The 16,330-nt window shown below is 40.1% G+C and overlaps 1 protein-coding gene across 1 annotated transcript in view; it reads right to left on the minus strand.

Annotated features, from left to right (window-relative positions):
- The window catches only part of dcc (DCC netrin 1 receptor), a 185,162-nt gene that overhangs the window by 155,271 nt on the left and 13,561 nt on the right, over positions 1-16,330 (minus strand). Inside the window, exons 3-5 of the mRNA XM_062434208.1 lie at positions 14,235-14,522; positions 8,106-8,256; positions 4,492-4,628 (exon numbers count right to left, since the gene is read on the minus strand). Of these exons, the coding sequence (XP_062290192.1) occupies positions 4,492-4,628; positions 8,106-8,256; positions 14,235-14,522 (576 nt within the window). The remainder of the gene's footprint in view (positions 1-4,491; positions 4,629-8,105; positions 8,257-14,234; positions 14,523-16,330) is intronic.

Consider the following 16,330-nt stretch of genomic DNA (forward strand, 5'->3'; position numbering starts at 1 on the left):
TCTTTCTTCATTTCATCCTATCTGATGGACCTTTGCAGTTGTAAGTTTATTAGAGTGTCATGGTGAATGCATTTTACCAGAGCCTCACTTACATAGCAGTAATGGCAGTGGCGTAGTCATTTTAAATAAAGTGGCTGTCTTAACTTCTGTGAATGATGTTGGAATGTTATATTTAAACTGTTGTTGTGAGGGTGCACATTTATTATTTATGGTTCAATTAACCTGAACTCTAACTTTTCTACTTTCTAGAGCAATACTGAGTGCACTGGCCAATGGTTGTTATATTCTCAGCCAAAATGATGTGACTGTGTTGTTCTTATTGCAATGTATTGTGGCATCTTTGTGAGTCTGTGCTCTGCTGTAATTGACTATTTAAACTATTTTAAAAGCAAATACTGACTACAGAGACACACAGCTTTATTGTATTTAACTCTTAGAAAGAATGTACATTTCCCAAAATGTCAAACTATTCTTTTAATAATGTAGCATTTGGGAGGTTCTTTGTTAAATTAATACAGTAAAGTAATAGAATGTAACAACAATGTAAATAACACTTATGGATTTTTTACTTTGAAACCTTTCTACCATTTGACAGATAAAAATGTTTATATACAGCGAGCAGAAACAATAACAACTTTAATTGAAACCGCAGGTGATATTTTGTGTGAATACTACTGAACTGTGTATATTTTGTATTTCTGTATTGCAGCATATTAGATAAGTATATATACAGTTCCAGTCAAAAGCCATGTTCAAGCCATGAATGCAGCAACACTGTCAACAGCTTGTGACAACTCAACTTTTCACAAAATATTTTTTAACCTAAAATGTAATTGGTCTAAAGTCTAAAGTTCTCCTTCAATCAAAATGTTGTTTTCCTTTCTGTTCCAGTTGGAGGTTTGAGTTTATTTGAGTTGATTGAAAATCTGATTTTAAGGGTCGGAGCCTACAAGCTTAATTTGTGACATCACAACTCATTTAGAAGCTTATACTGATCCAATATGCAAATGAAGATAAGATAATTTAGGGTACACTTCATTGATCCCCCTAGGGGGAAATTCAAAATGTAGCCTTGTAATGAAAGTGATAAAAAATTAAATTAAAATAAAATAAATGTCTATATACAATAAATCTCTAAAATAATGTATAATTATATAAATCTCTTATACTATCTACAAGTGTGCAATGATCCTGGCTCCTTCCCGTCTCATCAAATGTGATGTGAAAACTTATAACCTCCACTGCACATACAAAGAGAATAGACTTTACAGTGAAGTAGGTGATGACTTGAAATATATTTACACATTCGTAGATACTGGACTTTTTAATGAGGGAGAATGAGTGGACGTCATGGTAAGGATTTTAAAGTGTTAATTATCCAGAAACAAGAAGAGTGTTTTTAAATCTCTTAACACATGTCAGCAGGGAATCTTTAATAATTCTCTTCGCTCTTACGCTGTCTTATCACAAAAGTCCTGGCAAACACTATCTCATGTCATCATAAGTAGCATTTGAACTGAGAAGTGTAACTGTGGTGACAATAAAGCTCCTTGTATCCCTGTAGTCTCTGTTAAAGATGTTCACTGGCAAGTTGTGCTGTGAAGAGTCCTTTTCCTTCATATATATTTTGACCCCGCTCTGACTCTGCTCATCTAGCTCACTGATGATGTTCAAAGCCGCTCTTGGCTGGATGTTCACATGCTAAATGTTGACGTGTCAGAATGCAGCGCTTAATATGATCAGATGCCAGACAGACTCCTCCTGTTTATTGTAAACACTGTGTGATGTTTGCAGGCAGCTCAGTGTAAACAGAATGCGATGTGAACACAGAGACATATTTCGGAGGGTGGGGGGGGCGGGGGGGTGTTGGTGCGGGGACGCAGAGACAAAGACATGAAAGGACAGGGGGGGGATCAGGGGAGGCCCAGCTGGAAGGAATACAGAAAACACCCGAAGGTTAATTTGCAGATTTTCTCCCGAGAGTCGAACAAACAACAGCTGCTTCTGTTTGATTTCAACTCTGCTCGGAGAGAGAGAGAGAGAGAAAAAAAGGCCTCTGTTTCATTAAAGCAGGCGCAAACATATCTGGTGTAGTTGTAGGTGCAGTAATCAAAGATGTGTGTATCACAAGCGCACATTTACTCCACAAACTTTTGACATTCCATCATTATCGCTTAGATATGCCACAAATTGACAGTTATTACATGAGGATAAGGTAGCATGGATATATGGAGGGAAGTGGATACTGTGTTGCCACTCTAATTTTTGCAGTGAACGTGGCTCACTGGGCAGGAAGCCTCATTTTTAGCTCCATAGAACACGAGTATTACCAAGTCTATCTGAGCCCTCTCACTTCCTGCTGGCTCTCCACACACACACACACACACACACACACACACACACACACACACACACACACACACACACACACACACACACACACACACACACACACACAAATATATTTTTTTTTAAGCGTAAAAGGAAATATGCCAATACAATTGAGAAAATAACACATTATTATCTACCTGGTTTTGGGCTATCTAAACTAATTGTACTCTTATATATAAAAATTAAAATGCTATGTTATTATGCTTTTAATAAAAACATTAAGGCTACATTTAGCTTTTAATACCAGAAAATATTATGATAGCTAAATATCATATTTTATTTTTTAACTGAGTAGTGTCTTTAAGTGACTCCTCTTTGACTGATGTTTAATTCTAGCATTTTTTATGAATGTATTGACTTTAAGTACACTTTTTTTTAACTCCAAAAATATATTTAAAATATCAGTACAGAGTAATACCAGCAATGTTTATCAATTAGTTTTAATGCTTACTGTCATTTATGGTAGCGCTACTCTCTTACTCTACTCTACTATTCTCTCTCCAGGCGGAGCACTCCAGCAGAGACAGAGACCCAGGTGAAGTACTCCAGCTGATGACAACTACACTGGTTATGTGACTTTAAGTGTTTCACAAACCTCAGGAGTAAAAAAAGGATGGACGGAAAACGAAAGGGCAAGGAACAACTATATATTCATTGTATTAAAATGTGCTTTATTGGGATATGTATCTTTATTGGGATATAAATGACCTGTGTCAAGATATGAGATTTTGTTCATATAGAGATTGTTATCAGTTCTTTCCTCTGGATTGTAACAGCTTGAGATTTTAGTTAGAGAGTCAAACTGAATCTGTTAAAGTGCTGAAGACAAAAACAAAACAAAAGAATGAAGGAATGAGGAGATGACAGCCTTGAGTCATTGTTTTTGCAGCTGTTTCTTCAACAGCTGTTTATTCTGTAAACAAATCCTAACACTGAAATGAAAAAAGTAAATCTTTAAAAATGCAAGAAAAAAACACAAAATTTCCCCTTTTTTCCCCTCAATCTGATGCAATATCACTCAGACTAATTCATCCATTTTAATAGTGAAGTTCCCTTTTAGAAAAGTGCAGGCTCATGAGAGCAGTAACAAGGGTTCAAGTACAGAAACCATTTTAATGGCATTTTCAGCCTTCAAATTTCCAGGCTGAAATATAAAAAAGCTGTTATATAGGGTGTTTTTTGCAACATAAAAGCAGCAGTGTTATAAATATTAGCCTCAGGATGGTAATATTTATGTTAACATAGTCTTTTTATGGGAAACTGCTGCCTATATTTTGTTATTTGTCATGTAAATCCAACAAGATTTCATCTGAAATATCTGTTTTTTTAGGCATTCACTCCTCGCAAAACCAACAATCAGCTGCTGCTCAGGTGTCTGGATACACGTGAATAAATGAACAGCTTCAGTCTGAATCCACCAGCTGCTGAGAAGCAGTCAGACAATAAATACAAACATATTTTATTTATGAAAATCTCCTCAAGCAGACGACTCCGATTTCATATTTCATGACCGCATTTGATTCTGGATGTGATTCTCCGTCCCCGAGAGTGTCTGCAGACGGGACGCTTTCTGCCCGCCGAGGATTTATTTTATTCTATTTTATTTATTTTTATTGTTTTTGGTGGATGTTTGGCTGTTAGCATTGTCCAGTTAGGATTTTTTATTTTTTTATTTTTTTTATATCCCTTCCCCTCAGGAGCTTTGAGAAGTGACACAGCTTCATTCTATCATTTCCACACAGCACTGAAAACTGAAGGTCTGAAGGTGTGAAGGTGTGTAGGTGTGTGTGTGTGTGTGTGTGTGTGTGTAGGTGTAGGTGTAGGTGTAGGTGTGTGTGTGTAGGTGTAGTGTGTGTGTGTGTGTGTGTGTGTGTGTGCGTGCGTGCGTGCGTGCGTGCGTGCGTGCGTGCGTGCGTGCGTGCGTGCGTGTAATTCTTACTCTTCTATCCTTGTGAGGACTTGAGAGTCTTGTTTGAGTGTTAATGTTAGAAGTAGGTTTAGGTGGGTGGTTTAAGATTTTAAAACTGTCACTTCTCTACTGCCACTATCAAAATAAAGGCAAAATATCCACAAAACCAAAAAGCACGTCTGGTTTCTTACCTAGCACACTCAGCTCTGTGTTTGCAGTGATGTTATTGTTCTTGTTGGCGGCTGTGCAGCTGTAACTGCCGGAGTCGTCGTCGGTGACACTCCTGATGATCAGGTTGCTTCCCGCCAGCAGAGAGTACTTCTTATTCCTACACAGAGACAAACAGTGAGCTCATTTTAATGTTTGCTTTATACATGTTTGTTTTATCAGTTGATAGCTTACAGAAATCATTAAACATTCATTTTTATGTTTGCCTTTTATTCATAAGCGATCAGTGTGGTGATATTCTATATTTTTCTTATTATGAACAAATATTGCGAATGGAGAAAAATCAACAATGTGTTAATCCGTCTCTCAATACCTTTTGACTTTCTCACCCTGTGTGTGTGTGTGTCTCCGCCCCAAGCCCACTGGATCCTACTGACAATATAATTATTCAAATAACTCACCAATGTGTAATTATTTATTTTTTTAACAGGTTCAATAATTTGACTCTGCCTCCTGGTCTTAACTCTGGGTTGACATGTTTTTGGTCTACTAATAAATTCATATTTGTGCATATTTCTGCCAATTATCCATGAAGCCCACATCTACACCATCTCCCCCACCAGCTGTTGAATGATAGCATGCGGCTACACACAAGCTCAGAGAAAACTACATAGTCCGACATTGTGTTTGCAAATGTACACACAGACTCTACATTCATTTTAATGACCTCAAATTGGCGTAAGGCCAGGGGAGGCATTCCCGCCAACATGACGAACAATTGTACCATATTTACGTTTATCCTTAGTCAGCAGTTTCAAATTTGATTATATGTCACTGCTCTGGTCCCAGGTATAGGCTACATTTGGCAATGTTAGCCGGTGTTGCTAACTTCACATTTCTATCAACGCAGCTGCCTATAATCAGCAGGTGCACTGATGAGTGGGGAGAACCCGTTAGAAACCTGAACCAGTTGGTGGTGAACCGTGGGCTTCAGCTTAGGGCTACGCTTCCTTCAGACAGTCACCCAGCCGCCATGGTTTCCAAGCTGCTGGAGAACTACCGGGGGGCGTAGGGGCTATGCTAGGTTGGCTAGCAACAGCTACAGAGAGCTGACTAACTTCATTAGCTAATAATAAGGTTTTCATGTTGTGCAGCCTCACCTCCACAACTCCAAATGAACTACATTAATTGCATACTATTATAACTAAAGGAAGCTTATGAATAGCTAAAATGCAAGGCGTATATAGTAAGAGAGAGCAGGGGAGTGAGAGGGAGGGAGAGAAGCCATTGCTAGCTGCTAAGCTAAATTAGCGGTTAGCAGTAAGTGCTGTTCGCTAAGCTAAATTAGCAGTTAAGCTAACTACAAAGCCAGAGTAATAAACACATGTGAGATTAGCAAGAAGTCGTTAAAAGAAGGAGAGAGTTCTCTCTGATCAACTTTATTTGCATGACCGATTAGAAATCTATGTTGCCCAAGCAGTCCAGAAGATTATTAATATTGAGAGATGATTAGGAATAAATATACAAGATGAACAACAACAACATACCAATACAATATAATATATTAAAAGGCTATTTTCACGGATGAGGAGCATGGCCTCTCTTATGGCGCATTTCCACTACACAGTTTCAGCACGACTTGCCTCGCCTCGCCTCGACTCGGTACGGTTCCAGAACAGACCTTTTCCATTACAAAAAGTACCTACTCAACGTGGGAGGGGTCGTCATGCCACGGCTCCGCGAAACTGCCGTGACTTCGTTTTATACGCGACACAAAACACATAAACCCATGGAGGACATTGAGGCAGTGGTGTACTTGCTGCTGTTTGTGGCTTTCTGACTGTCTCAAGAAAATTGAGCCGTATGGTTGTAACCAGGCGGGGAGTTCCGGTCCTCTGAAATGATGCCAACCCGGAAGTAACTTAAAACTGCATTCTATCAAAAGGCCGCCAGGGGGCGACCGTTTTGGTGTCAAAAGGACTTCCGTCTCTATACAAGTCAATGGAGAATTCACCAACTTCTCACTTGATTTCTAACCTCAGTAAACGTTTTCAAAATGTGTTTATGGTCTCAATCGCTAGTTTAAAGCCTTCTTCAATGCAGTATGATGTTCATTTGTGAAATTTTGGCCTCCCTGATTTTATATTTGGCGATAAAGCAGTGTATGCATTAGGGTGTGGCTACGTCATGATTGACAGGTTGATTGGTTTACAGGTTCAGGAGGGCGCCTCATGCCCCTCGTGATGCCCATATAAGTAGAATCCGTGTTTTTATTTTTCCCAGCATGCACCGGAAATTTTCAAGATGGCGCTGCCCAGATCCGAAACTATTGGCTTCCGAGCAGCAGTCCACAAACCAATGGGTGACATCACGGATGTTACGTCCATTTCTTATATACAGTCTATGGTTGTAACGCTGCTGCCGGTATTTAAAAATGCTGGGTTTGATTCTTGTGTGGGACGGCTCATGACGCTTCCAGCGACAACTACCAATCAGAGGCCAGCAGTGTGTCGACGTCACATTTTAGTACCGGCTTGGCTCGCTTGGAACCTCACCAGAGCAGGTACTAAAAAAGTATCAGGTACCAGGTACTTTCCCTAGTAGAAACGCAAAAAGAACCGAGGCGAGTCGTGCTGGAACGGTGTAGTGGAAAAGCGCCATTAGTGTTTGATAATACTGAACATATTTTGCAGCTATTGCCCTACATTGACTCCTCTCCCCACACAGATAGGGCAGTGTCTGAGGGTCAGGGGGATGAATAAACTCAGGATATGTATTATTTTGTCCAAGAAAACCTCTCTCAAATCCATATATTTTCTCACAGTATAACAGGAAGTGAGAAATGTTCACATTCTCTCCTCTTCCTTTCTTTCTCAACCAAGTCAAGGCAGATAGCCGTCCACCTAAAGCCTGGTTCTACTTGAGGTTTCTTCATGTTAAAGGGAAGTGTTTCATTGCCACTGTCATTGCCATGGGTTAAAGTTGTATCTCTTTAAATTAAATTAAACAGTACAGTCTATAATTGCTTTATGTGAAAAGTGTCTTGAGATAACTTTTGTTGTGATTTGGCGCTATAAATACAATTGAATTGGATTAATAACCCCAAACAGCTGGGCACTGTAGTTTTTAGAGGAAACACTACATTTCTTAGGGACTATTTTCAGCTGCGGATTCATACACATTCATTGCTCTAATTAGTATTTCTGTTAGCAGGGTGGTATGTGTGGGATTGAGTTAAAGTAAACTAAAGTGTTTGTTCATGATAATGAAGTGAGCTGTCATCCAGTGCAACAGTGTGACTCATTGACGTGCTTTAAATAGTTTCTGGACAATAACGGAGCTCTACGGCCCAGAGGAATAAGATATATCACGCTTTGCTACACACATAATACTTATTAGAAGCTCAATTCAGTATTAGATTGGCTCTGCACATGGGATTTGTTAACAAGAAAAATACAGAATATCACCATACCTCATGTCATTCAGCCATGTAGTTCAATTTTGGGCTCATTTAAGTTCATTAGTGTGGGCTAACTATGTGTTTGATGTTGGGATGGTTACCATGGAGGTTAATCATAGAATATGTACTATTCCTCATGTGTAATATAAACACAGACAGACAGTCAGTTAGACAGACCAGCTCTGAATCAGTTCCTCTCCTCTCCTCCACTGGATACTTGGAGTCGGGTATCCCGAGGCGGAACATTCCAGTATGGCGTCGGTTCCCAGCAGAGCCGTTACTCTTGACGGACGCTGGAGGAACTGGGGGTTCCTGCTCACACCGGGCTCTGAGAGAAGAAAGAGAAAGAGAGAGAGAGAGAGAGAGAGAGAGAGAAAAAGGTGAGTGAAAAGCTGAACCAAGGTACACATTACGAGATTCAGTGAACCGGAACATTCCAGCCATAAGTGATAGTTCAACATGTCATTCCAAACCACAGGCATTATAATCTCTTCACTCTTCTGGTTTCAGGCTTTCCAGCACATTTTAGAACCTGGCAGACGGGAGGCATTAGTGATGAAGTTGGGTGATAAGGTCTGGCTCACGGTCAGTATTACAGTCTTTTGGAAAAAGGTGTTGGATGGGGTTGAAGTCAGGGCAGTGTGAAGGTCAGTTATTCAACATCCAACTGGGAAAAGCTTTTCTTTATGGTCCTGGCTTTGTGTAGTAGGTCACTATCATGTTGAGACAGAAAAGGTTCTTTACCACTGTCGGCACAAAGTTAGAAGCACACACTTAAATTTCACTTTATGTTGCAGCTTCTGTTTCAATAAATGTGTCAATCCACAAGCTTATTCTTTTTTCCTTTGCACCTGTTGAAGTGAAATCCCAGCAGGCAGCCACTTAAGCCACACAGCTCTCCTACTTTCTCAGCTACTTTTCGCAGCTCTCCCAGTAACAAGGTAAATGGGAGAAAATCAGGATAGGCTATTATTGAGAACACAGCTTCTTACAGTGAAAATGGATCTGAATAACCCTACCCCTAATTTTTCTGATGTAGAAACTAACCAACATCATCCGTCTGTGCTTTCCAAAATTGGCTTCAAATCAAAAATGAATGCTGTTTTCTGGTGTCATATCACTGGGCTTAAAATATTTGTGTCTTAATACAATACTGACATGCCATCATGTACATGGAAATGGGTCTCAGTAGCTGTAACAATTCCCACACTCCATAAATAACCCCGAAGCGATTCTCTGGGAACGTCACTACAGTGACAGAAATGGGAATATGCAGATACACATTCCAAAGTTAGGCTGAAGCTAAAAAGGTGAATCAGCACTTTGAGTTAGCTCAATCGAGTCAGTATCTTCTAACGTTAAAGCCTGTTTAGTGTGAGATTCCCTGTTTTTTTTACCCTGGAATGAAGTTCCTCACTACCTCATTGAGCTGTGGCGGAAGGATACATCATGGAGGTTTGTAAGTTTGTTCACCTTATCCGGATTTAACTGCTCAAAATGCTCTGAGAAAACTTTACAGTGATTATTTTTCTTTCCTAATAGGATAACATTTAGTGTATTTTTGCTGTTCTTTTATTCTGAGGACGGTTTTTTGGCGCATGTGAGACATCTCAAGTTGTTCTTGTGGTCCTCCAGACCACCTGGACTTCCTCCTGCCTCCGGGCCTGACATGGAATAGAGTTTCCCATTTACATGATGTTTAACCACTTTGACCACTGCAAAAAGTCAACAGTGAGCATGAGCAGGTTATGGAAGTGGAAACTCATGAATTTCAGGCCTGAAGTGGCAGTTCCTGTTCTGATAGACCTGATGATGTCACACTGTCTTTAATCCACTGACATAAATGATTGTCTGTTTGAATAGTGTCTAAGCGCTGGCTTTAAAAAAAAAAATCAATAAGTCAAAAGTTTCAGGTCTGATCTAAGACAAACTCAACACACGCGTAGTGGGATTGGCCATCAGTAACATCAGGAGAAATCCTGTGGGCCGCTCGCTCTGTGGGTGGCTTGAGCAGCCCACTGTACAAAGACAAGAGTGAGAGATATGGGCCCAGTTTGTTTATACCCCCCACACACAACCTCCTGCAGTGGGGCAGGTTGTTTTGCCCTCAGGTCGACCTACAGACTGGAGGGTTCTCAGAGAATGACAAAACGATTTCCTTCAAGAGACAGGAAGTTAAATCAGCATGCCCTGTGGCGCTGACACACAAACACACAAACACACACACACACACACACACACACACACACACACACACACACACACACATCATTTGTAAAACTGGGTAAAACTGTTAATCCGTGATTATAAATGAACATTTAGTCATTTAACCTCATTAATCAGTCTGACATGAATCACTATGAGCTGATTTACACTTCAGGAAGTCATTTAAGGAAAAAAAAAGCAATCATTTAATGATTTGAACTCAAGTTGTTGCACCATCTACAAGTTTAACGTTACTTTAAAATGCTTATGTACATTTTATTATTGAAAAAATATTCAATACATTTACAGGATCTGGTATTATGGCCTATTTTGACTCATTTCATAAATAATGAGTCTGTTTTAAACAATAAAAAAAAAAAATCAGGAGTCAAAATGAAGACACTTAAAATAGCTAACAAGGAAGAAGGACTTGCTCTCCCCAATCTAAAGTACTACTAATTTGAGCTTAAATGCAACCAATAAATACATAGTTAAATGATAATTCCATTTTATAAGAGTGTAGAGTTTATTAAGCAAGTTCTACCTGCAGCACAAAGAAATTTGTCTGATTCATATGCGGCATCACACACATACACACACACAAATAAAAATGTAAATCAGAATGACCTCTGGATTCAGGAGCTAAAAACAAAAGAAACAGAAAACAAGACGATCAGCAGAAACACGAGCGCTGAACACAAGCAGACAAAAGAAGAAGAAGAAGAAACAGCAGTAGTGGGGGGGGAAACGTCCACACAGCAGATTGGAGTGTTGGTCACAGAGACGTGTAAAGAGCGAGGGATCACAGAGATAATCACTGAATGGCAGCGAGACTCCTTTAATGTTTTCACGGACACGCTGCTGAAGGAGACTGTCAGCACATCAGCTGACACGCCAGCACCACTCGCATCACAATGAGGAAGGAGCAGGGACACACTTGCAGATAGCAGCACACACATATGGAAAGCCATTAGTGCCACATTTCGCTGAACTAAGGTAACAATATCACAGTTGCTGCTTCCTTCTCGTCTACAAATCACTCCATGGTCTGGCACCTTCTTACCTATCTATCCTTCTCCAACCTTACACACCTCGACACACACTACATTCCTCTGATGCCCACTTACTTATCACTCCCCCTTCCAGGCTCCGCACTGTAGGCGAGAGGGCTTTCACTGTGGCGGCTCCTAATCTTTGGAACGCTCTCTCAGGATATTCCTCAGTGCACATCGGCTGCTTCATTTAAATCACTACTTTAAACTCACCTCTTCAGACTGGATTTTCTTTCTCCATTGTAACAAATCTATAAAATTGTTCTCTCTTACCTCCCAAGTTTAAGGCTGTTTTATAAATGTGAGTATGTGGGCATGCATCCTGTGCTGTTGGGTATGAGTATTGATCTATTAGTGTTGTTTTTTTTATTGCTTGGTTTCTTTGATTGTTCTTGCTCACTCTGTAAAGTATCCTTGGGTGGCTTTTAAATAAAAATAGATTGTTGGTTGGTTGTTGTTAGTTGGTTGTTAGGTGGTTGTTGTTGGTGGTGTTGGTTGGTGGATGTGGGTGGGTGTTGGTGTTGGTTGTTGTTGGCGGTGGTGGTGTTGATTGGTGGGTGGATGTTGGTGCTATTACTCAGCTTTTCAATTCAAAATTGGGTTTTAGATGAAACATGCAGAAATATTGGCAACTTCTTCTGTTAGAGTTTCCTCACTGTTCCTCTGTATGTTCTTGTGTGTGTTCTTATTTGTCTCTTGATGTTGATAATTATGGTCACTGTCAGAAACCTAGTATGTCCAAAACTAAATATGGAGTTACAAGGTTTCTACTTGACAGAATAACTTAATAAAATAAAAGCTATTTGGGAGACATGAGCTTCAGTGTCCAGGGGCCCCTGGGGGTACTAATTCAGCTTTGTTAATTAAGACCACCTTCATTATCTTTATACAGAGCCAGGCTAGCTGCCTCCCCCTGCTTCCAGTCTTTATTCGAAGCTAGGCTAACTGACTGCTGACTCTAGCTTCATATTTATTTTAAAGAGTGGATCAAAGTGGTATTAGCTGTCCTTCAGTTTTTATGTCAGCAGGCTTGTACCTGACTTCACTTCTTATAAAAGAAGCAGATATTTTCTAATGTATCTTCAGTAAACCTCATAGGAAAGTAGTAAATCAGATCAGTCTCTGAGCACACTCTCACACAGCCAGTGTATGTCGTCTGTCTTTAATCTCATTGTTTTATCCAGACTGACTCACAACTAATGGAACAAGGCAGAAAGTAGGGCAGAGGTCAAAGGTCACACATTATCTGGAGATGACATATGGAAATATGCCGGTTCCATCCCATACTATCTGACCTTTGACCTCTGAGTCCCCTCTGATGGCTCTATCTGGTAAAATCTTAATGATGTTAATAAAATCTTTATGGTGTCAGAACCATTAAAGCTTAATCCATCTGATCCATCTCTTCCTCTTTCCATCAAAGTAGGAAAAAAGACACAAAGAGAAAAAGCATTCAGCTGGAAAACTGACCATGTAAAGCCATCAGCATGGAAACACTACACGTTTATGCAATTTATGTATTATATGTATTATAATTTTATGAAGTACATGGATTCATTCAATTTTTTATTTCCTGATGATACATTTTTGTAAGTTTTAGAAGTTAATTCATATATTTCAGTTAACTTTCTAAAAACATATTTACAATGTTAAAACAGTTAATTATTTACATATTTATGTTTATACTTTTTTTTTTTTTTTTTTTTAAATATCTACAACAAAATATTCACATCAACATTGGTAAACAGTTACAATAATCATGTAGTTTGCTCCCATTTACTGCAGTTTAAGTCCTCCTAGCTTCTGAATGACTAGTTCGGCTACATGTGACTTTGTAAACAAGGGAGTGTTGTTGAAGTTGCTTAAGAAAGTTATCAGTCTCATAAAGCCAGGTTTATAGTACTGCATCAACTCGACACTGGAGGTATGCCGTTGCCTCGACACCGTCGTGAACCTTTAGAAGTTCTGAGTCAGCGTTGAATGGCGCTGTGCAATTCAGTGCCAAAACACTAGGGGGTGTGAGGTTCCTGAAGGGTCTATCGTGAAAGTTGTTGTTGCCAAAATGTCGGAAACGAGGTAGTGTGGACCTTTCCATTTTTTTGGATGTGCACGTCAGGTGATGGCGTAGGGCTCTGCAGGGGGAACACGGCGACGAAGAGGGCTCTACAGGGCTACAGCATTGAGTTGACGCAGTACTACAAACCTTGCTTGTGATCCAACCACCACTTACTGAACCCTCACGTTACATTTTTAAATGTTATTAATTAATCAATCAATTGATTTATTACCCATACTGCACATTATTGGCTAGTTTTGAGATTAAACGACTGGTTTGTTGCATCTGATTTTTCTTCCTAAACTGAAAGACACTGTTCAGCAAGGCAAAGATTAACAGCTGAAAAACCCTACAGAATTTTCAGCTGTCGGGTGCATGTGATTATCCTGCTGAAGGTCGAAGCTTCGGCTCCAGGGAGCCCCTGCTGGGACTGAGTGCAAGAGTGCTTCGTGAGCCCTGAGTCAAAGTGGTGTCCAACCAGAGATAGAGTGAGCTAACCTGAGCAGTAATCTGAGTGATGAAGTGGATGCTGTATGGACCCTTTAATTGGACAGTGTGAAGTGTATGGAACAGCGGCGGCTGACAGCCTCCCCGCAGACTGAGGAGAAGCTGCTTCCATCAGTCCGCAGACTTATTATTATAATCACCATCATACACAGTGTATATTCATCACATCACATTTCGTTTTAAAATGAGCCGTCCAGCCCTAGGAGGAATTGAAACAAAATTACTACCTGACAAAATGATGACTGTAGAAGTGGTGTAACTAACTATTGAATAAAACTGCTGCTGTTGTAACTCACTGTAACAAGACTGGAGATCTTAAACGACACCTTATCTCAGTAGATGTTTATGACAGGTGGACATATTGATAAATTAATTTCAAGCATGTAGACTAAATGAACATCTATAGTGCCATTTCAAATCAATTGACCAATAGATCAATAAACCAAGCAGCCATGTGTTTGCATGCATCAGTGTTCGATCAGTCACCTGGGAGCACTCGGAGCTCGGCGTCCGTCCCCGTTCTGGTGCTGCCGGGGTTGTCAGCCAGACATCGGTAAGTTGCAGAGTCCGGCGGTTGGACGCGGCTGACCTGCAGGGAGCCGGATGGGAGCACTGCCATGCGGGATTCTGGGTCAAATGTCTGAGGCAGGTCTTCCCGGTTCTTCTGCCACCGGATGATGGGCGTCGGATCGCCCGATACCTCGCAGCGCAGCAATGCGGTGTCGCCAAGGTATGAGGAGACAGACTCTGTGGGTACAACCACCTTCAGTGGACCTGGAGGGAAACAAGAGTAGGAGCGGTTAATAAAAAACAGAAAAATCAGAGTATTGATAGAATTCACTCAAATATACACATTTATTGATTCTTTCTTCAACTCCTGCCAACTATTCTCTGTTTTCCCTGCATAGAGTCATTTTTTCCTACTGTAATGAACTGAATCATACTAAACTGTTCTGGATTGTACTGATCTGAAATTAACTGTGCTGAGGAGTACTGAATTAAACTTTACTGAACTGAAGGATACAGTACTAAACCATACCAAACTACAGTGTGCTGCAACTAGCTAAACTGAGCTGAACTGTAATGAACTGTACTAAACTTAACTGTTTCTAATATGAACCAGCTGTAATGAGCCGAATTATACCAAACTGAACTTTACAGAACTGTGCTAAATTGAACTAAATGATACAACACTAAACCATACCAAACTGAAGTGTGCTGCAACTAGCTAAACTGAGCTAACTGTAGAATTTTAACTGTCCTAAATTGCTAAGTGCTAAACTGAATTGTATGGAATTGAACAGTTTACTGTATTGAACTGTACAAAACTTAACTGAACTGTCCCTAATATAAATCAGCTGAAATGAATACAAGTAGCTTAAGTGTAAGAAAATGAGCTGAAGAAAGCTATACTATAATAGCTATCCTAGCCTAGCTCACCTAATCTAGCTGACCTGAACCGTACAGCCGTGAACTATAATGTAGTGTAGAACCATATAAAGTGTGTTTAAGTGTTAATATTGACGGATAGTATGAACTTCCTGATGTTACTATGTACAGTATCGCACTGAACTGACATGTACAAGTCAGTCACACTGTTAAATCATTCAACCATTTGGCTAACAGAGAGTAAAACAAAGTGACAAAACAATAAAAATACTGCTTAGTGTTATTGCTCATATTACTGTTGATACTTTTATGATCAGTAATACTACCATCATGGTCATAACTACAGTTACTGATAATACTGCTTCTACTTTCATCAGTACTAAAGTTCCACAGCTGCTATTGCTAAACAAGCTACTTGTACACCCACATCCACTAAATCTACAGCTGTTAGTACTGCTGTGGGTACCATTAGTTCTCCGCATTAGAAAAAAAAGACACACAGTCGCAGTAGGAGTGAAGAGGAAGAAGGGGTGAGCTTGACAGTAAAGGTTTTCCAGGTCGACAAGAAGAAGAGAATTATGGAGACAAAATTGGAACACGGAGAGAAGCGAGGCACAGCAGGTGTCCGTATAAGAGGGGGAAAGAGTTAGACTCTGAACAGCAGGAGAACAGATGAAAGTCAGACAGAGAGACAGGGACAGGTCTTACAGTATGGATGGACAGTGTCCAGCACGCTGTGTTCAGGACACACGCCGTTTCCTGTCTGATCAGATTGACTTCAACAATAAATGGCCTGTAGCCACAAAAACACACAAGCAAGCTGACTGCCAGGTTTTGCTCTGCTCTCACACTTAAGATTTGTTATTTTATCAGCAGAAGCTTATGTGTGCTTATGTTTTAATTTCAACACGGCTGACGGGGCCTCTGGGCAGTGAACCACAATCTGGAGGAATGTCAAGAATTCAAAAAAGAGAAGTTTATTTTCTTCTTTGTGTTGATGTTGTTCTGAGATTTTACAGTTGACATTAAACATGTTTAAGTGGTTGAATGTGAACATTTTCATCCCAAAGAATTTGAAATATTCTGTTATTCTTGCCCCCCTCATCTAAACCCTCTGACGCAGGCTTTAGACCTTCATGGGAAACTCACTGTCCTCTTACAGTATGTACAGTGTTTGAGCCAGAATGAGAAGA

Source organism: Scomber scombrus, chromosome 15 (genome assembly GCF_963691925.1).
Source record: "Scomber scombrus chromosome 15, fScoSco1.1, whole genome shotgun sequence".
In the NCBI taxonomy this organism is placed as follows: Eukaryota; Metazoa; Chordata; class Actinopteri; order Scombriformes; family Scombridae; genus Scomber; species Scomber scombrus.